Source organism: Tachypleus tridentatus, chromosome 10 (genome assembly GCF_004210375.1).
Source record: "Tachypleus tridentatus isolate NWPU-2018 chromosome 10, ASM421037v1, whole genome shotgun sequence".
Lineage (NCBI taxonomy): Eukaryota > Metazoa > Arthropoda > Merostomata > Xiphosura > Limulidae > Tachypleus > Tachypleus tridentatus.
Genome location: NC_134834.1, coordinates 187,780,854 through 187,803,080, shown reverse-complemented (window position 1 = coordinate 187,803,080; position 22,227 = coordinate 187,780,854). Strand labels below are relative to the sequence as shown.

General features: G+C 31.8%; 1 protein-coding gene across 1 annotated transcript; it reads right to left on the bottom strand.

Annotated features, from left to right (window-relative positions):
* Positions 1–240: 240 nt before the first annotated feature.
* Positions 241–17,676, bottom strand: LOC143231164 (serine/threonine-protein phosphatase PP1-beta catalytic subunit). The gene is made up of 8 exons (XM_076465827.1): positions 17,521–17,676; positions 10,900–11,031; positions 8,135–8,365; positions 6,305–6,409; positions 5,949–6,020; positions 4,893–5,044; positions 4,337–4,471; positions 241–1,821 (listed from the first exon to the last, which is right to left on the bottom strand). The coding sequence occupies exons 1-8, from the start codon at positions 17,570–17,572 to the stop codon at positions 1,723–1,725; spliced, it is 978 nt and encodes a 325-aa protein (XP_076321942.1). The 5' UTR covers positions 17,573–17,676; the 3' UTR covers positions 241–1,722.
* Between the last annotated feature and the right edge of the window lie 4,551 nt (positions 17,677–22,227).

The following is a 22,227-nucleotide window of genomic DNA, read 5'->3' as shown; positions in this document are numbered from 1 at the left end:
TTTTATGGGCAAGGGCTATACTCATTTTATAGAAATACTGCAAACACAGTCATGTTTGCATACTAACTTATGTGTTATATTAGTGTATCAAAGGCATTCATTAAGCTCTCCCTGAAGGTTGCATCATCAAAGCAAATTACATAATTGAAATTGGTAAAATCTGTTACTGGTACCCTGCTGTTCTAATGAGAAGAACATTCTTTTAATGTGTTATTTGAAACTTAGCCAAGAAAGGTCACACAAGTTTTAATTATCCTTTATTAATCTACCTAATAATTGTATAGAATCCTACTGGACTGTCCACTCTGCCTTAGCTGAGTAGATGATTAAATAAACACTGCTACAGAACTGGAACATTACTACACGTGCAAAACAATTAAACATACCAATATGCTGAAGTAGTAACAACAGAAAGAAATATCTACTATAACACTACAAGTTTTTACAGAACAAAAATTACATAGTGAAACTGGAATCAAATAACACTCCATCTTACCGAGTAGATTGCCGTGGGCACAGGTAACAATAATAATCCACCAGTATTTACAAACCATTTAATTGAGAGTTCATAATTTACACATTTTAGCAACTGCAACTTTTTGATAAGCAAGCATTCTACAAATTTAAGTTTTACTACCATTAGCAAAAAATAGATTCTGTACACAGCCTCTTTAACAGTTCTTGCTAACCCCATAACATTTGCAAATGAATATATTTTATCTGTGAACGAAACTTTACCATAATGATACACAAAAACCGACTGGGTATTAAACTATTCTGTACACTATGGCTTGAGACCTTAAAACTGAGAAACAGTCATTAAAGACTTACACAGGACTTTTTACAACTCTAAAAAGGTACCACAATCCAGTAAATACAACTTTCTCTTAATTCTAATTAAAGATGTAAAGAACAAGGGAGGTTAACAATTTCTGTGTCAGCAGTCTAACCATTAAGATTGAAGTAGCTGGTATTAAGTTCTATTTAGGAACATCTAGTACTTGAACAGTTTCATCTTTACAACACTGGACAATACATTCTCCAGATTAAAGACTTTTCTTACAGTTAACACTCAAATTTCACAAATTATCAGTTGGCAGTCAGTGATGGACATGCCTTGCTGGCAAACAAACTCTGTCCAAAACTTGCAAAAAAGTGTTTAGATGAAACTTTTTACCAAGCTATATAAATATATCTAGTGTGATATATAAAGTTGGCAAATATTTTCAAAGTTACAAATTTATTCATATATTTTAGTGCATTCACTTATTTAATCAAAAGTATTACAACTTTCAAAGACAGTAGAGAGGGAAGTGTTCTGATCAAAACCTTGCCTTTAGCCAAACGTAATGATTTCCAAATGTATTTGCCTAACCATTAGTGTAGCACAAGCAAATACACAATTAGAATTTGGTTGCATTATTTTTAGAGAACATTTTAATATACCTTTCATGTATTGAAAAGAACTTCCCAAGAAAGTTACACTGGACTTAAAATAACTTAAGACATGATGAAAGTCAATGAAACAAAATTGGTGGAACAAATGAATACCTTACATAAAGAACACAACAGAATTACATGTGCATAATGCCCCAAAGAAGGGGAAATTTATCTCTAAGTCAATAAAACACCAACAAGATCAGGTCCATAAGCACTGTAAAACAGACTCATGGACTAAACAATTTACACCAATGCTACCTAGTGATTAGTTTTATTTCTGTTCTACTTTTTCTTCACGGGCCCACGAGGAGGTGTCACAGGTCGTCCAGAATTAATACCACCATACTGGTACTTAGCTTTCTTTTCTGATGGCTTAAGGATCTAGGACAAAAAAATAACTTTCTCTTATAACTACATATTATAGCAGCATAAGGTACGTGGAATTTAGTACACATATCTTTATGTTATCACTCAGTCACATGCATAATGAATTTTTGTCTGTGGTATCTTCAGATTATATTAACACGGACAACTTGTACAAACTGTAAGCATAACAAAATAGAAGTTATGTACTGAATTCTGGTTTTTACTTAGTTTGGGCTGCAACCAAAATAGCATAGGTTTTCCCCAAAATCTTTTATTACGAGGTCATCACTCTATCTTAGTGCATGTTGAAATATTTCTATAATACCCATTTTGTTCATTTACACAAGTATCAAATGCCTTCAGAAGCTGCACTTAAAAGTTTATTTGAATAGAAGTTCTGCAGTTTATGAAGAAGTCTTGATTCAAACAAAAAATTGTACCTAAATTTATTAAATTTACAGAACACGATCACACTCCAGACAGTACTTTGGATATACAATAATGAGCAGAAATGAACATAGCAGCAAGGTTGTAGGTGATAGGCATTTTAATTGTTCATGCACATCTATTTATAGGAAAGGGTTCATATATGGTACATTGTACAAAAGTGTTAGGACAAGACAATATTCTATCATTACTTCCAGTTTATAAGGCTAATTCTTCCATGTCATTACAGAATGTAAATTACAACCCTATCATAAAGATTCACTGAGCTCTGTTGACAACTGAATGAGCCAGGGTTAGAAGACTTACTGTTCAGAATTCCCATATACTTGTACCAAGGGTTCTGCATGAATAAACATGCTGATCAAATTTAAGGTCTCAAATAACTGATGGAACCCTATGCAGCATCTTAACTATATAGAAAAAAGCTTACATATGGAATTGATATATGCTAGAGGAAATCAATTTAATAGCACTCCACAAATAAACCTTGATAAAACAGTGTTTAATACATATTACGTTTCATTGTAATGCACCAACCCTAAAAGTATAGATTTGTCAGTAGAACAAAGAGTTCTCACAAAAGCTTTACATGATGCTGGTTGGGCTCTCCAACAAATTGCTGCACACTTGAAATACTCCCTAAACACTACCAATTACACCCCAGATCCCGAGACCAAGACAGGTAAATCTGAAAATAGGAAAGGAAGAGGTAAAACATCTAAATCCAATGATACTGATGTTAAGTATCTTTGTTTATATAGCCTTCAGGACAGAAGGAAGACAGCCACTGATCTCAAGCATAAGATAAACAACCAAATGAAAGAAAAGTGTCCAGATCCAAGCTATCAAGTTAGGAGTGTTTTTATACTAAAGGAACAGGAAATATTTGTAAAACAAATGGAATAATGGATCACCACAAGAACCATCAAGTGCTGGTCCATCATGGTATACTTAGTGGTTTGTGTATTATTGATAAAGGATTCTACTACCATAAGATAATGATCCCAAACACTCATCCAACCTATATAGAAATTACTTAACTAAGAAAGAAGCTGCTGGAATCATTCAAATGATACAATGTTCCCCACAGATCCCTGATATCAACCCAGTTGAAAAGATCAGGGATTTAACAGATTAAAACTTCACAAGTCAAAAGTTACTTTCAATTAAACTTTATGAAAGTGTGTTAATAGATACCTGGGGTAAAACACCTTACAACAATGCCTGAAAGACTGCAGTTAATTAAATCCAAAGAGAGAGAGAAAATATTAACGGTTTACTGAACTCGAGCACTTCCACCGAGTTTCTGTTGTACTCTATTTGAAAGTTAATAAAACTGTGATGTTTCACCTGTGATTTACCTTCCATTGCTCTTTAAAAAGTAGCCTGAAATGTAATTTTTGATGTTGTCTTAACACCTTTGCACAGTGCTGTATCTAGGCACGCAGAACCTACCTAAACCTATGACCATAGAAATGTATTAATATTGTAGCTTTGCATTGTATATAATTATATGTAAGTAACAATACTTTATAACTAACTACTCATGTTACCATTCTAAACATAGAGAGTATTTAAACTAAATGATGTATTAGCACACTTCTATTAGCTCAGTGGTTATCTGTTAACTCAATTTGTTCCTTCACTACCTCTACACACTAGTGCTTCAATTCCTTATTATTCTAATAATTTATCATCATTTATTCAGACATTGGCTAAGCACACACCCAACTTTGGTTACACCAGTGGTTTTATATTAAGGTGAAACTAAATATAAAAATAACAAATTTAAATTATCAGACAAATGCACATGAATTTTTATCAGATCCAATTTGGTTTTACCCAACTGTTCTCCTCCCAAGACGGTTGATAGGTTTTTGTGTATGACACCATATAAGAAAATAAACCAACAGAACATAAAAGAGCAGTATAAATACTATAACATGAGTAAAAGCTAAATCAACCTGACTAGACACACACACACAAAAAAAAAAAAAAGAGAAATATGAAACCTGTACAATAAGAAAACTACATCTACAAAGAACAGTGGATAGCTGGAAAATAAAACAATATCTAAACATACCTGGAATGAACACATCAAAGTTTCATCCACAGACATCATCCCACCAGCATTATCAAATTCACCACAATAGTTTGGAGCCGAGAACAGCGTGACCAGCTGTCGTTTAGCAAAAAATTCATATCCATCTTCTACAACCTGTGAAACAAAACAGTAGTGATCTCAGCACAGGTGCTTAAGTTCTTTAAAAGAAGATGAATACTTCATGAAGTGCTTTACAAGTGGAATGTTCAGTACAAGGATATATACATATATTCTGAAAGGCCAAATGTAAGCCTTGCAACAGTTTTCAAAAGTAAATAACATTGCAGTATCCTTACAGAGCGAAATTACATTATACTTAAAAAATATAAAAAAGCTGAACAAAGGCAAAAATTGAAAACTGTAGCATACAAGAAACAAATTTGTTACTTTTGTTAACAGAACTATGAAGCTGTACAATAATCTCGAATCTTTTGTTTTCCTGTTAAGCATGAAGAAAGAATACATTTTGTGCACTAAAAGTATTAAAGGTTTGTAGTTGTGTATATTTAACAACAACAATGCATGTCAAACCTACCTGATGAGCCCTGCAAATCAGATCCAGGTCATGTCGATTAAGGAACTTACTGACAACATCTGCTCCAAATGTAAAAGATACACCCCGGTCATTTTCACCCCACCCTTGGACATCCTTGTCTGGGTCTGACCAAAGAAGGTCACAGAGAAGTCCTGAAAAAAATGAGAGCCAGAATGCAGAAGTTACAACTTCCATAATAATAATAATTAAAAAGACAAAACAAAAGCCTACATTACATCTTCATTTGGGTACAGAAGAGTCATGCTGATGTAGGCTTACATGAAATTTCAAAATGCTATAAATAGTGTAATCTCCATTTGCATGCACTTTCAATTTTTTTTGCGTGTTCTCAAGCAAAGTCCACCTTACTGCACAAACTGAAATTATTTTGGAATCATTTGTATAATCATTAATTTACTTCCAAAGACTTTGTTTGTTTTCGAAATTCGTGCAAAGCTGCACAAGGGCTATCTTCAATAGCCTTCCATAATTTAACAATATAAGAATAGAAAGACGGCAGCTAGTCATCACCACTTACTGTCAACTCTCAGGCTACTATTTTACCAATGAATAATTGGATTCACCACCACATTATAATATCCCCACGGCTGAAAAGGGTAGCATGTTTGGCATTTCTACAACCTTCAGATTACGAGTCAAGTGCCCAAACCACCAGACCATTCCAAGCCTACCTCAAGAGCAGTGGTTCAGCTTTATTTACTTGCTTCTAAACTTTTTCCCATTAATTTGAACTTCATTTTGCTCAACCCTAAAAGTTTCTTTTTCTAAAAGTTTTAGCAAGAAAATAAACTTGCTAATACTACATGAAGCTTCACTTCCTGTATCAAGTCCACACAACAAGAAGCTCAGATCCATTTTTTTTTTTTTCAAATGTCCAACTGTAATAAAAGAATTATTTGATGATGAAAACAATTAGGTGAGGTTATATTATCAAACATACAGGTAGCTTAAAAAGAAAACTTATTGTTTGTCCCTCACAAAGAGGAACATTTTCTTACAAGACTTATAAACACCTTTCAATAAAAACATCTCTACCTGTATCAGGGACATCTGTTGGTCTCATGATGCGACGAATCTGTTCCATAGATTGCAGATCAGGTGACAACCCTAATAAAACAATGGTTTATTACAAATTCACATGCAGAAAAAAAAAATCAAAGAACTTGCAAACTATACAAAAATTACAGCAACAGTTCTAACTCAATCTAAAAAAAAAATATATAATTCAGTTTTAATATTACACAATTACACCATAAAATCACAATTTAAGAGATTACTACACTTTCAATACACAAAGAATTTAACGTTACTTCATGAACTAAATCAATACAATTCAGGTACTATATTTTGACACGCAAAATTAACGTTTCATAAGCATTTAGTATTACTACCTCCATGACAACAAAATATCTTCTCATCAATTATTGCTGCAATAGGTAGGCAATTAAAGCAATCGGTGAAAGTCTTCCACAGTTTGATGTTGTACCGTCGTTTACCTGAAAAGGTATATTTGCATGATCTGATACAGAAAATACATAAACACTATTTTTACTTCTATTATACAGTGTTCTGTTGTAAAGAAATCAAGACCTACACGAGTCACGTAAGATAACTATAAATAATTTTTAAAAAATAGAACTTTCAAAAAAACATGCTTGCTAAAATTATCACATGAGCATTCTAAAACGAGAAACTGGAAATGTTATGCCAGTGAACTACTTCCAAAATTTTAAACTATAATTCTACCATGTTAGTAATGTGAGAAATATACAGAAAACATCGTGTATGTGAAGCCAATAATTGGAGTGACAATACTCACATGTAAAAAAAAAGTTCCATTTAATATATCTCTAGAAAAAATATACTGCTGCAAACACAGATGAATACAATATTCTAATCTTCAGAAATTTAAGAAATAGATTAATTTTTAGAAAATAAAGTACTTGTTTTTAAATAAATACATTAACTCTCTACTACCATAGGCAAATATAAATTAGAAGCAAATTTTGAATTTTGTAATATGTATAAAAAGGTATTCCCTTCCAAACTTCTCATAGCTACCAAGTTTCATGTTCCAAATATACAATGAATTGATATATTTTGTTTTTTTATAATCTCAGTAAAAATAAACCCAGCAATGGGAGGATTGTTTAACTACAGAAATGGCAGTGAAAGAGTTAGAGAAAGATTGAATGGTACAGTTTTCTAGATGAATAACATTGAAACATCATTAATTAATTAAAAAATTAGTTTAATAAACTTCACATAAGTGTGTAACATAATGAAATTAGCTGCGAGTTCCATGAAGTAAACATTATTATCATTACTAAATATGCCATTCTTCTGGCATTCCATCAGTTTATCTACATAATTTGTGAAAGCCTCTTAACACAATACATTTTGAGATGACAAACAAAATTGTACTGGGGTACACTTTTTCTACATTATACAAAATCTACAGAAATGTACAAAATATGTCATGGCATGATTGACAATGAATGATTTATACCAGCATCAGCAAATTGGTATACTTTTGTGATGTCTGGATATTTTGTTATTGGATAATTAATTACAAGTATAAAAAGTGTAAGAACTTCCAATTAGTTCTTTTGTTATGCTAATTAACTGGCTCAGTATTAAAAATCATAAGTGACATTAACTGTAGTAAACTTTTATTTGGAACTTCCTGCTTTAATATTACCTAGTATGTTTATAATGGATACAACAGTGTTCTTAAAACAACTCACTGATGACACCCTAACCCATTTACCTTGAGTTGAACAGCACTTCTGCTGCCACATACAATTTTACAACACTTCTCCTGCCACATACAATTTTATTTTCATGTTTGTAACTATTTTTAACTTTAGGGAAATTTTTGCAACATTCCCTAGTAACTTGCTGCAACACAGTTTGGAAGCCATGGGTATAGAAAATAATTTTCCACTTTCATTTAATTTTTGTTTCTCATTTCATGAGTTTAGTTTTTAAGCACTGAATATTTCAAAATAAATGTTTATACAAATTTCAAATACATTTAATAACCTTTTCTACAGTTCTACTCAAAAAACATTTTTTTTATTAATGTAAAAATAGAACAAAAAACAGCACTTGTTTTTGTATTCTTCACAGACACAAATCAAATTATATGTCTCGACTGAATCTTTTCCATGCAAGATTCAAAACACCTTTCTACACAGAAACCTTAAAACTATACTTACATTCATCATAAAATCCATAGATTCTATTAATGCTTGCACATTCATGGTTTCCTCTTAACAAAAAAAAGTTTTCTGGATACTTGATTTTGTATGCCAGTAATAGACATATAGTCTCTAGGGACTGCTTTCCTCTATCTACATAGTCTCCAAGAAAGAGATAATTTGCCTCTGGTGGAAAACCTCCGTATTCAAACAGGCGGAGAAGATCTGTGTACTGACCATGAATATCACCTAAAAAAAAAAAAATTAAATTTTACTTTATGGAAACTGTGTAAACCAGTGCATCAACCTATAAAACATTTTCACACCATTACAATTTTCATACAGAAATTTATAGATCTTTTTGTTTTCAAAAATGCTGTAGGTAACCAATTCACACAATGAATGGTTAATGCTTTATATAAAAAACTACCTGCTTAGTTTTAAAAACATTACACACTGTTAACAATATTTTTCACACGTTTTTCTATCCAACACAGTGAAACTCATTCAAAGAGTGAAAAACTCAACTAAAACATTAATGAAATTGTAAAAACTTCAAAAAGTGTTAGCTTTAGTGATCTTCTAGAAATCAGATAACCCTTTCCATACATGTCACAGGTCAAAGGCCATGTCATCTTGTTCATTAACTCATATTTAAATATTATTGAAATACTTATTAATTCAGGTCATTAAGTCTGGTATGAAACTGTACATTTTAGTTCACATTTTCATATATTAAACATTAATTATTGATTTAGAAGTAAATATTAAATACAACACACCTAAACATTGATTTTTATGTGTCACATGGTATGTTGTAATGTAGCACTGGTCCATACCAGATGTTTGTGATGTCAAAATATAAAGTCTATTGCCTTGTATGAATTAGGTACTCAAATTACCAATGGTAACAAACTAAAATATAAAATAAGAACCTCCTATCTCTTCTGTTTGCTGAGATATTAATCATATATTGAATCAAACACAGTGGCCTTTGTCATCTTTTCATGTTTGAAAATGATCCCTTTAGTAGTTACTTCTATATATGACATGAGAATTACCATTCAAAAGCTCAGAATGTCCCCCTAATGATTTTCTCAGCCATTTTTCAATACAACAGTATCATTTTTTTCTTTCAAGACAAATCTTCATACCGGTAAGTTGAGTCTTTAGTCTGTTCAAAATTTCACTTTTTTAGACTCAAATACAGCTTAGTGACTAAACTTGATAAATTATAATTCATAATTTGTTATTCAAATGTACAAACAAGACCTAAAATTTTTTTTTGTTTCACATCTTATATGTAATGTTTCTTAAAACTGAGCAAGCTATGAAAAGCTTGTAACTAGAAGAGATAGTTGTTTTGGTATACATCTTTATTTACTGTTCTATGTTTTATGAAAAAGTATGTTTGCTTGTTTGTAAACAGTAACAGTGTATATACATATATAATGTATAATAATTGAAGTGTGACTGTATTTTGCAAAATACTAGTCCACTGAAGTGAAACACAACCAAGGTAGGTCACTTTGTAAAGACTAAAGGTAAGTTTTGTATTACTGAATATGGTAGCAGGAGTGCACAGGCACCACGTCACTAACTTCTGTAATGTTAGCAAAGCACGGTTAAAACATCAATATAATAAAAATGTACAAAGGTATAATGTTATGGCATTTGTGTTAGTGTTATTCTCTGTAGTCATCCAGAAACAATAAAATGACAATTTATATATATTTCCCAATTTTTATTGGTGATTACAAGATTGGTCAAATTGACCAAACCTGCCCATTAGTGAAAATAACATAAAATATAAAGTGTTTTCTATGAAACATTTGATAACTATCAAATTATAATAATTTTTGCATGCAAAATTTGAAAATTTTCTATGTATTTTTAAATCTTAAAATGAAAATTATTATGCATGTTGGATAGACAACATGGGAAAACAAGTACGAGAAAAACATTGCTTAAACCTTAACACTTCTGTGTTTATATAAAAAATAAAAAAAAAGATATTTTGCACATGAAAGCCTTGTAATATTTATTGATAACCTACCGAACTGTGTGAACAATATGCTTATTAATTTAAGATTTATAGCATTAAAACTATATCAAGCACAGTGACTACCAGGTTGGTCCAAGGGAAAGAGTCCATGCTGAGAAAAGAGTTAACATGTTGTCTTATGAATAAAAAAAAATTATAGTTGTTACTGTTTCAATTACATATCATCTTAATGCTTTGCCTTGGAAATTTTTTTGTTCACAGACATTTTGTATTACATGACTTAATACAAATTGTTACAGAGAAGTTTAACAAAGCATACTGTAATTAAAAGATTTTTGTTGAATGTTCTGGACAGAAATACATTTTCATCTCTGTGGTCATGCAAACTGCTGAGAATGGACAGTTTTGCATGACATTTTAAAATGTTTCATTGAAACTTGTTTTAAAAACAGAATTTAACCTTAGACTTTAAACTGATTTTGAAGTAACCAAAACTGTAACAAAATCTACTGTCATAAGATTATGATTTCTATTAAGAATCAACAATGAAAATAAAACCCTTTTCTTTTCATCTGAATGTGTTTTTAAGATACAGAATTGTACCCATGCCACACAATGTATTACATTGTTCCTAAGTAATCGTGCTACTAATATGCAGCAACACTGTCACCGATCCAGATATTAGTACATAACATGGCTGAATTTAAAATCATTCTAATATTAAATCAAGTGTTCAAAACAAGGTTTGGCAACAGTATAAATTATGTATAAACCTTACCACATATTTTAAGAGGAGCTTCCAACTCAAGTAGTATGGGCTGACTCAAGAAAATTTCTCGTGATTTTAAACATAATCCCCGAACTTCAGCTTCGGACAGCTGTACAGTTTTTCCAGGTCGACAACCTCTAACTAAAAAGAGACGATACTTGTAATATTTCAAGCTCACGTAACTGAGAAAGCCCTGATGTGGTTAATTATGTAACGTACAACTAGAGCAATTAACTTCAATTTTACTTGTAAATAAAATGGAAATCTCTGAGATTTAAGTGTATACATTTACACACACACACACACACACACACACATTAAAATGAGCATATTTAAAATCTGATCAAACCAAACAAGTCCTTTAATCTATTTTCTTTTATCTAAACACTTTCTTACTGTTCGAAAAGAATGACCTGAGTAACTTGAACAGTCTACTTAAATTTAAAAACCTTGTACCACCTATCCATGCTGTTTGTAATGTACGAGAACAGAAGACCTACACATGCAGTTTGATATTTATGTAAGAAGTGTTAACCTGGGAATTATGTTTTTGTAATAGTGGATCAGAATGAGACTGCACCTATTCAAGTGGTGTAGATTTAGTAAATACATACCAGTCAGAGTAAATGCTAGCCTGAAAGAAAAAAAAAAGGCAAACTGGAAGTACAAAGTACATGATAAAATATAACAAACAATGGTAATGAAGAAAACATTTATATTAAACATGTAAAAATTATACAACAGATATACTGGTGTAACTTTACACCTACACAGAGAATTATCAAAAGGTTAACTCATTCAAGTACACGCACCTAGCTCAGCCATCCACACACTTACAAACTAACATTTTATTCTTTTATCACCTGTACATCACAAATCAAACACCTTTTGAAAAGTTTAAACCTGACCTATAACAAACCTCACATGCTTCCATTCCGAACCGAATATTGGATCTTTGGAAGAGAAACTTATCCAACATTTTCTTTTCCCAGCTACAGTATGTAGTAGTCAAGACTCAATAAAACACATTTCATCATCACATTCAAACAAACATTTCTTCACATGTTAAATACTGAAAATTACAACAGCCAATGTGACAGAAAAAAAAAGCATACTCTACGTTTCTATATTATTTATTAAATATATTTAATATGCTTCAGGCTAAACTACATAGTTATTCTTATTACACTAACTTATGAATATGAGTTACTTTCAAACAGTAATAATGTTTACATTAAACAAACTTTGCCATGCATGACTTTGCAATACATCTTTGATTACTAAGGGCTAAAATACACGCAGTCACATTCTGCATCTCGTTATATTTGTACAAGAAACATGTCAACAGGTATTTATACCATTCTACCACAGTGAGTTGTAACTATGTCATGCATGATAAGTCAGGTAGTGTTAAAGTATTACGATCAGTATCTCTAATATAAAAAAAAGAAACCTGAATAAGGTGTACATAACTCTATGAATACACAACTGAACATACAAACATTCTTTTGATCTTTTGAAATGAATTAAAAAACAGAGCTGCTTAGCAATTGCTACTAGTTAGTTTTACATTGTTTTAAAATTATTACAGTGTTTTATATAAAAAAATACATTCCTTATAATTATGAAAATGGTATTGAAGTTTTAGGGGTTACACTTTTAAAAAATTATTACAAATTTATACCACCTCTTCATAATAAAGCAACAGTATAACAGTTCAAAATAGTGATTTTTGACTAAAGTGTTTAAGCTGTGATAAACTAGTTTATAAATTACATTTATTATAAATAGCTTATATTGAATTTGCAATTAAAATTTTCACCAGTGAGAATCTTAAATAAGGATTCTATAAAACAGTTCACATGGCTTCTTACAATACCATAGTAAATACAAAAGTCATCTGTTTTTTCAAAGATTATAACCACAATAACCAAAAGTTAAAGAACTTGTGGGTTTTGTAAAGATGTAGATACATACATATCCCCTTAAACACACGAAAAGTAACTGAACACTAAAGGAAATGAAAGAGTGCTTATCTTAGTTTCCAATATAAATATTTCTGGGGGGGAGGGGTAAGAAATCAGTAACTGAAATGAATATACATCAACAACATATAAACATATAACCTAACCTTAAAACAGTCCTGATGAAACACATTCTAACAAGTATCAAATATCAGAAAGTTATTTATACAACTAGTTCAAAATATAAAAATAATATAGTGATACCTTCCTGAAAAATTTCATACCACAAGTATCATGGAAATTATTACAGCACATTGATTCAATTATAATAAAAAACTCACAGAAAAAAAATTATTTTGATTCACTTACTGTTTAAATAAAATATAAATTATATAAATGAAAACATTTCACTAGTATTTTGAAAGAGTACAAAAAGTTATTTAATACTAACTTTGCCTTTTTAAATTTTGTACTCAAAGTCACTAGTCTCAAAGAAAACAAAATTAACAAAAGAATTACTTTAAATATTCCAGCACTTAATATCAAATATCAGAATACTTACAACAATATTTAAGAATATATAAAGTGATATATTTCTTATTGTTTGATGAATATTAAATTTCAAAACAGAAAATCACATACAAAAATTCTTAAACGTACATCATATGTGAACCAATAAGTCTGAAACTCATGATCCTTAACCAGCAAGATGATTATATCTAAAACCATAAAAACACCATCTAAAATAAAATTCATAACATATTAATAAATGTAAATCAGGGTGGCCCTAATGAGCATTCAACAGAGTATATACCTCCACCACACAGCATTAATTATATTTAGCTCTCAAAAAATATAAATATGTGCCCATGTATCCACCATTATCAATGGACATGGATTATTTTGGCAAGTTATAGGTGTCTTTCATCTGGTGACCCTGGAGGAAAGTAAGAAATTCTGTGATGCAAACAAAGTTTCATCATGAAAGCTGTAGGAGTGAATGTGGATTATTCACTCCTACATGGAAGCATACTAATAATATCCAGCAAGCTAGTTTTCTAACATTCTGTAGTAAATCTGTTTCAAATAATATTTTCTTACTCTTTGTCAATAGCTAGAGAGAGATTCGAATCATCTATGTCGGCTTTTGTTTATTTGTGCATTTCACTATATGCAAAACACCTACTGTACAACAAAGCATCCATGGAAGAACAACTTGAAGAACTGGTGGGTGAATAAGAAATGCCTTCATGTACACGTGGCTTCCCAACATAGTAAACCTTTTGCAATTGCAGAGTTTCCTTCAAGTTTGCCCATTTCAATATTTATGAACCATAAAGACATAACCCTCTAGTATTTGAAGGCAAAACCAGACTGTTATAAAAACATTAAAACAAATATCTTTTTACAAAGTAATATTATTTTACAAATGATCAATTCAGTAAAACATCTCATACCCAGTAGTCTATTTGGTTTGAACAGATTCTCTCTCTCTAGAAATCACTAGTTAGGCCTCACTTGAAGTGCTGTATACAGTTTGGCCTTCATGCCTAAGAAAGGATACTGTTCTGTTGAAAAGGGTTCAGAGAATAATTCTGGGGAAGAAAAGGTTATATCTATAGGAAAAGTTAATATCTTTGAACTAATTTTCCTTCCCTGCCAACCATTTACAACTATTTCAAAAGATCTACAATAAAAAATGATGACTTGTTATTCTTTGGTGGGTGGGTGGGAATGCAGCCTGAAATGACAAATGTATTTTTATTTATCCACAGTTACCTCTGCAAGTCCCATAAACAATAAAATCCATTACTGTATATGTGAAAAGTCATTAAACAACTGAAAATTACATCTATTTTACTGTCATTCTTTTCTTACTGCTGGATTAATCGAACTTTTACACTTTAGGTTCAACAGTCACAGTTATCAACAGCTTGATGTACTATGTAAACACAATAATAGTTATGAAGTCATAACATCAAGCTGTAAATGGCTAATACAAAGTACGTTTTATAAACAACTACTGTAAATATCACATGATTGCTGAGCATAATATAGAACACTCATGTTAGTAAGTTTTAGGTATTCTTTTAATAGTCAGGCTCTGCTGAAAAGTTCCTAATTTTTAGATCTTAGTTACTTGTATTAAAAATATATAACAATAAATAAAAGGATTTATAGTATCTACTGAATATTTGTCAAACTCTGACATTTTACTGTAAGCCTTGTTAAGTATCAAACTTGGGTGTAAAAAAACAAAATTTAAAAGTATCTTCCAAATATTCTTTTTAGAACAAAATAATAATAACCAGTCACTAGTACAGAATGTCCCAAGATTATTATAATTTATCAGCCTTTCTAAGTAAGATATAAAAGTTTAAAGAAATTCACTTAGCATTTGGAGCACTAAAATGTGGTCACCACATTGCAAGCAAATCCACTGACAAGTAGTTTACACTGTGAAAACTAAACATCTTGTAAGATTTACAAGATACTTACTCTGTATTAGTTATACAAGTGTACATTAGCTGTGTATAGTTTATTAGATAACTATTTAATCTCAAAAGCCAAGAAAGAGCATGGTAGTGCATTACAAAAGTTTATAGATGCCTCAGTAAATATACAAAAGTAAAATTTAGATTATTGCTTCTAATTATATACAGGTTTTGTTTCTCGTTGACTGGAAACTGCAGCAGTATATTTTTGATATTATAAAATTCTGAAGTACAGAACTTTCAGCTCAGACATATAAATTTTAATATTTCTTTCGAAATTAAACTTAAATTGTATATGTAAACTTCCTACCGTTTTTACGGACTTTGAACCACCCACACTGACAGGAAGCATCCTTTAAACAGTCAGCTTCCTCAATATATCTGACTGAAAGTTCTTAGGCAAAGATTTAATAAAAACATGAAGTTGAGGCTAGGCTTAAAAATATTTCCGTTTGCTATAACTTTTAAGTGATTTTAAACTGTAGGTAGTGTACGTAGGTAAATGTTTAATTTTTTCATGATACAGATGTAAAGAATACCACTAGTTCATAATCACCTAAAATATAATGAGTTAATCTACAAATTTTATCATCATCATTTATTCCATAAAAAGAATTACCGACATTTCAATCCAAAAAGGACTAACGTAAATCTCATAAACTGCTCAATACTTATGTATCATGCATAAACTTCTACCAATTACCTAATTTACACAACAGGAGACACAAGTAGTGTAGTAATTGGTCACACAGAAATCCTTAAAATACTTGTGTGGAAATCTGGCTACACCTTCTATAATCTATTGATCAGAACTGCCAACAGAAGGAAATTGCAATACCGTCAGCACAATGCAGTAACGTAATTGACTTCTGCCAAATATATTTACTGCTAACTGTAAGTAAGCTTGAACCATAAACGGAAGGTCATAGGGTATTACTCTATACAAAAAAAAAAAAATCTCATCACACCAGTTTTACTTTTCCACATTTTAGCCCAACATTAGTTTTTTGGGAATAATGTGGATAAGTCCCATTATGTAGGTAATGTTCTTTGATCAAAATTTAAAGTTAACGGGTATCTACCAAATATTTAAAAATATTCCTGTGTACTCCTGTACTCCTCTACATCTATAAAAACAGATAACTTGTCCTACAACAAAAATGTTAACACATTATCCACAATGCTGGTAGTTATGAAAAAAACTGTTGGACGCCACTGATTTAAATGTGTAGCAAATAAACCTCACCCAATGTTTTATGATAATTGGACAAAGAAGACCAAATTAAAAGGGCAAGATAAGTGATCCACGCTTCAGTGGAAAATTTTGTTCCTTACAACGTAACATGAAACACAAGAAACTCCCAATTCTTTTCAATTTAGCATTTTACCTCATAAAATCAGCTTTTATCCTATACTTTTAACAAAGATTTATTTATTTATTCTCAAATGCACGTTTCATTTTTCAATTAATACTTACGATCTTATTGCAATAGAAAAGGCATGTGATATAGACCACCTTAAATTGCATTTCACTTTTAGGAGAATTATTACTAAAAAAGTTTTCATATAGGAGACACTGCCACTAGTTCATGATGTATAATCATCACTTGAAACTTTTCTTGTGTAGCTTTTGCCTACAAATTTACAAATTCTGATTAACTACTGTATTACTAGTGTTGGTGTTACTAATACCAGTGTTTATTATTAGTATTACTATGGGCATTTTGATCTCTAGTTACTTAAGCTAATACTATTTCCGAGCGTTCAGTGATATTACTAGTATCAAGTACTAGTGTAACAGTAAGACTAATATCTCTAATACTGATGCTAGTACTAGTAGCAATGGTAGCGCGACGCTATCATTTTTCGTTAACCCTAACGTATTGACAATCCCGTCTCTATTTTCACTACACAGAGTAGTTAGCTGCGGACTCATGTTAGTATAATGTAGCAATAGCACAAAGTTACTGCCGGCAACTTAGGACTAAGGCTCGTAGTACGAAGTAGGCTTAGAGAGCCTAACTTCGTGTCACAAACTGAAGTTTTAACTTAAAACTACGTATGCAAGCACGAAACAAAAAGCTAGCGAAATCAATACTTTCAATGAATGTTTTAAAAACATTTAGTTTACTTAAAGAGTTACGAAACTGGTGTAAAATTTATATTACTACCTTCTAAAAGTCTTGATATTATACTGTCAACATTCAGTTCCCCTTCAGCCATTTTCCCGGTGATGACGTCAACCTCTCTCTCACTTTAACTCTTATACAACTCTCACGAGAAGTCGTAATATATTTCTCAATATGCGTTATGCGATATATATAATGCCCTTGAGAGGTCGAAATGTCATTCTAATGTTGTTGTTGTTTTCTTATTCTTCACCTCAGACAAACAACTCACCATCAGGTTGTGATTAATGATTATATCATAAAATACTTCGATATTAAGTTTGTTTTTCTTGTTCTGTTTCTCGAGGTTAAGAAGGTTTTTGACTCTGGTACAATTTTCATCGTATGTAGGTTTTCCCTCGTATTATACTAGTTTGTAGTTTGTTTGGCTGACAGAATCATTAACTTTAACTCTATTAACTATTTAATGCTTGAAATATTCTTATTCAGATTTTCATGTTAATAGTATCATTTAGAACACCGATCTGGTAGCCTCTTATGGTTGCTTCCAACTTCCTTCAAACAAACTTAACTACCTAGTAAGATTTTGTAAATGCTGGCACATTCCACTTTTTTGTAGACTTATTAAAACTATCTTTGAAATCATTCTTAATATATGATATGTTCACGTCATTTTTACTACTACAGCTAAGTTTCTCAACATTACGTTAGATATTCGCTTACATAATTTCATAATATTTTACTTTTTCATCTGAATATATCGAACAAATTAATTTTCTTTACTGTATCAAACTTAGCGTAGTAATCAGCGTATCAATCTACAACTTAAAAAGCCTGCACTACGATCTGTGATGTCGCGGGATGCATTTCACACTTTCAAATATGGATGCGTTGTAAAAGTAATAATCAATCCTATCATTGGATTTAAATAATCAGAAGAAAAATCTTTTTAGCCGCGGCTAATACTGACAGGCTTCCCTCCTACTGTTTAGTAATTAAAAATTAGGAAGACTGATAGGACTGAGTGGAACAATGGCTACAGCCACTTTGAGATTGCATCATGACAAATAACATCAAGTGTTGAAATGTTATCCTGCTTATTCCTACCTTGTTTCCTTGTGCTCCTATTTCTCCTTCATATATTTTTATTTTTAAATGTTTTACACTTGTATTATACATAATACTCTAAAAACTCTAGTTAGAACTGAACTAAGAAAACATGCTTTGAATTCTATGGGTAAATGTAGGTTCTTTGTCCAATCTACGATGTAATCTCATTTTTGGAAAGTTTTTAGTTAAGAATTTTTTTACTCTTGCCTCATAGCTTTTTTTTATTTATAAGTTTCGAGAGTGACTGGGCTCTTTATAAAATAGGCCTATCCTTCTTGCAGCTTTTCTTAGAGCTGTCTCTCGGCATTTCCTGGCTTTTTCTGATATTTTTGCTGACCAGATTGGAACCTTTTCTTTAGCTGGATTAATGGCTGAAGCTCAAACATTCAGCATTACTCTATTCTTGCAGTAATGCTCTATTCGCTAAGAGAAAGACTTTTACATGTTATAAACACAATATTTTAGTTAAAACCTAGATCTAGATAATGTAAATAGTGTGTTTTTTGTTTACTTCAGCCAATATAGCTGTAGTCTGATCACGTAGCGCGCATGAGCAATCGTGCACTTTGTGCGTGATATGAAGAGTGGTTGTTACTTGGTAACTTACAGAACGTGCCTGCAATCATAGAAGATGGCCAATAGTGTATTTTAATAATTGTATGTGCTGAAAGTTTTCAAAGTTGAAATTAAGACACATCCGAGATCGTCCATGCCTTTCGAATAACTCGTAGGGATGGGAAAACTCGCCGTCAAAACTGATGTTGTAGGAAGTCTGAATTTCCTGAAACGTATCAAATAATTTATAAGAGTAATCAAGACATACATAATAGCTTTTAACTGCGCAAATAAAGATCGCGAAAACGATATTTTACACTTATAAATAAATAATACAAATTCCTGGAGTGTTTGGTAACTTTTTAACGAAAGTAGCCTGTCATTAAAACCTTCCCGGGTTTCAAAATTTTCTTGCATCATTCTGTACATAGATAACGTGTTATTCTGATGACCGGACACTAATGTCTGGATAAATTTAGCGGTATGACACTGTATTATACTGTTAACTGTTCCTTTCGGATAAATGTAGTGGTAATACAGCATTATATTGTTCACTGGTTGGTCTACTTGTATTATGTCGTGACGTGACGCTTCATTATGATGTTGACTCTGATTGGTGATTTAGGGTTTGAGAAAACATACACTGTTCGTTTTGTTATTATGCACAAAGCTATACAAAAGATTATCTGTGCCCTACCCACCACAGGTATCGGAACCTGATTTCTAGCAGTATAAGTCCACAAACGTACCACCACTGAGCTACTGGGGACAATATATTGTTTTGATTAAACTGTAATTTTCTAGATAATTTGTTTATTTACGAATTTTAGGTCATTTGAAATTAGATGTTACTGTTTTATTAATATACATACTTATTTCGACGTTTCAACATTATAACACCCCTACAGTTTGTTGTGAGGAGGATTCGAACTTGTGACCCTCAGATTACGTGTCGAGAGCTCTAATCACCTGCCCATACCATGAAAGAAAAGTAAAAAAAGCCGAGGAGGGCCGAACAGAATCTTCAGGCAGGGTGTGGAAAGGAACGGTGAACTCTAGGGGATTGGGGGTCAAATGGTCAAAATCTTCATCAGCTTGGCCAGGATCGAAAGGTTCAGGAGTTTTTGCCTTCTCCGAAAAACGTAAAACGAAATCGAAAATGAGAATTTTTATTTTTCTTAAAAACCGTTAAGTCTTAAAAGATGAGAGTTTTGACAATACAATTATTTTGAAAAGTCCACATCGAATATATAATTACCCTTGAAGAACCTACGATACAAACGTATTATTCATAACACAAAGGCCATAGGAGTTTTCACGAAAACAAACGATTTCTGAAATGTAGACTTTAATGGATATTTTAATACCTAAACAATTAATTAAAACGACTTTAAAAGAAAAGAAATATATTTTTGAAAAGCCCGCTTTAAATACGAGTATTCCACAAAAACACCAAAGTCTAAGACTTCTTTGTTTGTTTTTTGATTTTCGCACAAAGGTACTCGAGGGGCTATCTGTGCTAGCCGTCCCTCATTTAGCAGTGTAAGACTAGAGGGAATCGCAGCTAGTCATCACCACCCACCGCCAACTCTTGGGCTACTCTTTTACCAATGAATAGTGGGATTAATCGCAGATTATAACGCCCTCACGGCTGAAAGGGCGAGCATGTTTAGGAGCGAAGGGGATGCGAACCCGCAACCCTCAGATTACAAGTCGCACGCCAAGTCTAAGACCTTTAAAAAAAAACTTAAAGGCTTGAGATATTTAACGAAAAATTTTTTTTAAGTGTCGAAATTAGTGTGTAGTTTAATGCAGCAATAAGGTCTAGTTCCAGATGGCCTAAAAATCCATGAAAATACCAAAAGATTTAGAAAATTAGAGTTTAATCAACACAATTTTTCTTTACCCATACCGTAACTTGAATGAATTTTTCCTTTAAAAGATACAAAGAAATATGTGTTTTCTTATACCAAAACTGCTGAGAGGGAAATTGAATCCCTGATTTTAGCGTTGTAAATCCGTAGACTTACCTCTGTACCAGAGGGGCACAATACCAAGAACCAAAAGAATAATAGTTTGAGATAGCCATTCGACCATGCTGTTTGTGCCAAGAAAGACAGTTTTATAGCCTTGGTATCGTAGATTATTTAAGTTATGTATATAGTGACATAGAGTTTAGTGATAACGAAAATAAATTGACTTCAATAAATATAACGTTTGTATTATCAAACAAGGATGGGTGTCTTTCTGTGCTTAAAAATGGACGAATGGGACAGAGCTTAATTATAGTCACCACCAAAAACTGTTCAAGTTGCATTGCAAATCGAAACATCTATTTTAATAATTAATTTATAAGAACATATCTCACTTATCAGAGAGTCTACCGGGTAGAACACCTCTGTCAGTGTAGAAGTTCAAATAAAAAGCTGTATGTCTGTAACTTCCATTCCCATGTGTAGGTTCGTTAATTGCTTCTACAAAAGTGATTCTCTAATCACATATATAAACCATGAAGTGTGTAACCAGATTACCCTGAGTTATTAAGTCAAACAGCTTTACAGTACATACATATATGGTTTGCTTGACAAGTTTTCACAGATATGTCTTTACCTACCATGCCCGAAATAAAGTAGCAGGTGTTTCTTAAATTAGTTGTTCGGGTGTCCCAGCCATTACCGGCGAAGGGCCCAGGAGTAGCCAAAAGTTCCCAGAAATATTTAGTCCATTGAATTAGATTTTTGTTATTTTAACTTTTTTTTTTTTTTTTTTACAGAGGCCTTATATCTTTTATTCTTCCTGACTGATTATAAACTCTTGGCTCAAAATTAGCAATGATGTATATCACAAAACGTAGTACAACACTGATGGATGAAGCAAGACGGTTGACTGTGTCGTTACCGCTCACGTTAGATCCTCGGCTGATTAGGTTCAACATTGACTCTTTCTTCCAAATGAATTACGTGATAACACACGTGGTCGAACACTTCATGAAAGTGTTCATATAATCCACCTTTTAACGAGTTAAACAACATATTAATATGATTATCAACAGTTTTACTCAAACTGTTTATGTGTTATTAAATA

Excerpts from the sequence above, each read along its gene's own strand:
- LOC143231164 (XM_076465827.1), bottom strand. The coding sequence starts at position 17,572 with ATGGCTGAAGGGGAACTGAATGTTGACAGTATAATATCAAGACTTTTA. Across the intron at positions 4,472-4,892 it reads TGATTTGCAGGGCTCATCAG|GTTGTAGAAGATGGATATGA; the intron begins GTAGGTTTGACA and ends TTTGTTTCACAG. Across the intron at positions 1,822-4,336 it reads CTTTGATGTGTTCATTCCAG|ATCCTTAAGCCATCAGAAAA; the intron begins GTATGTTTAGAT and ends TTTTTGTCCTAG.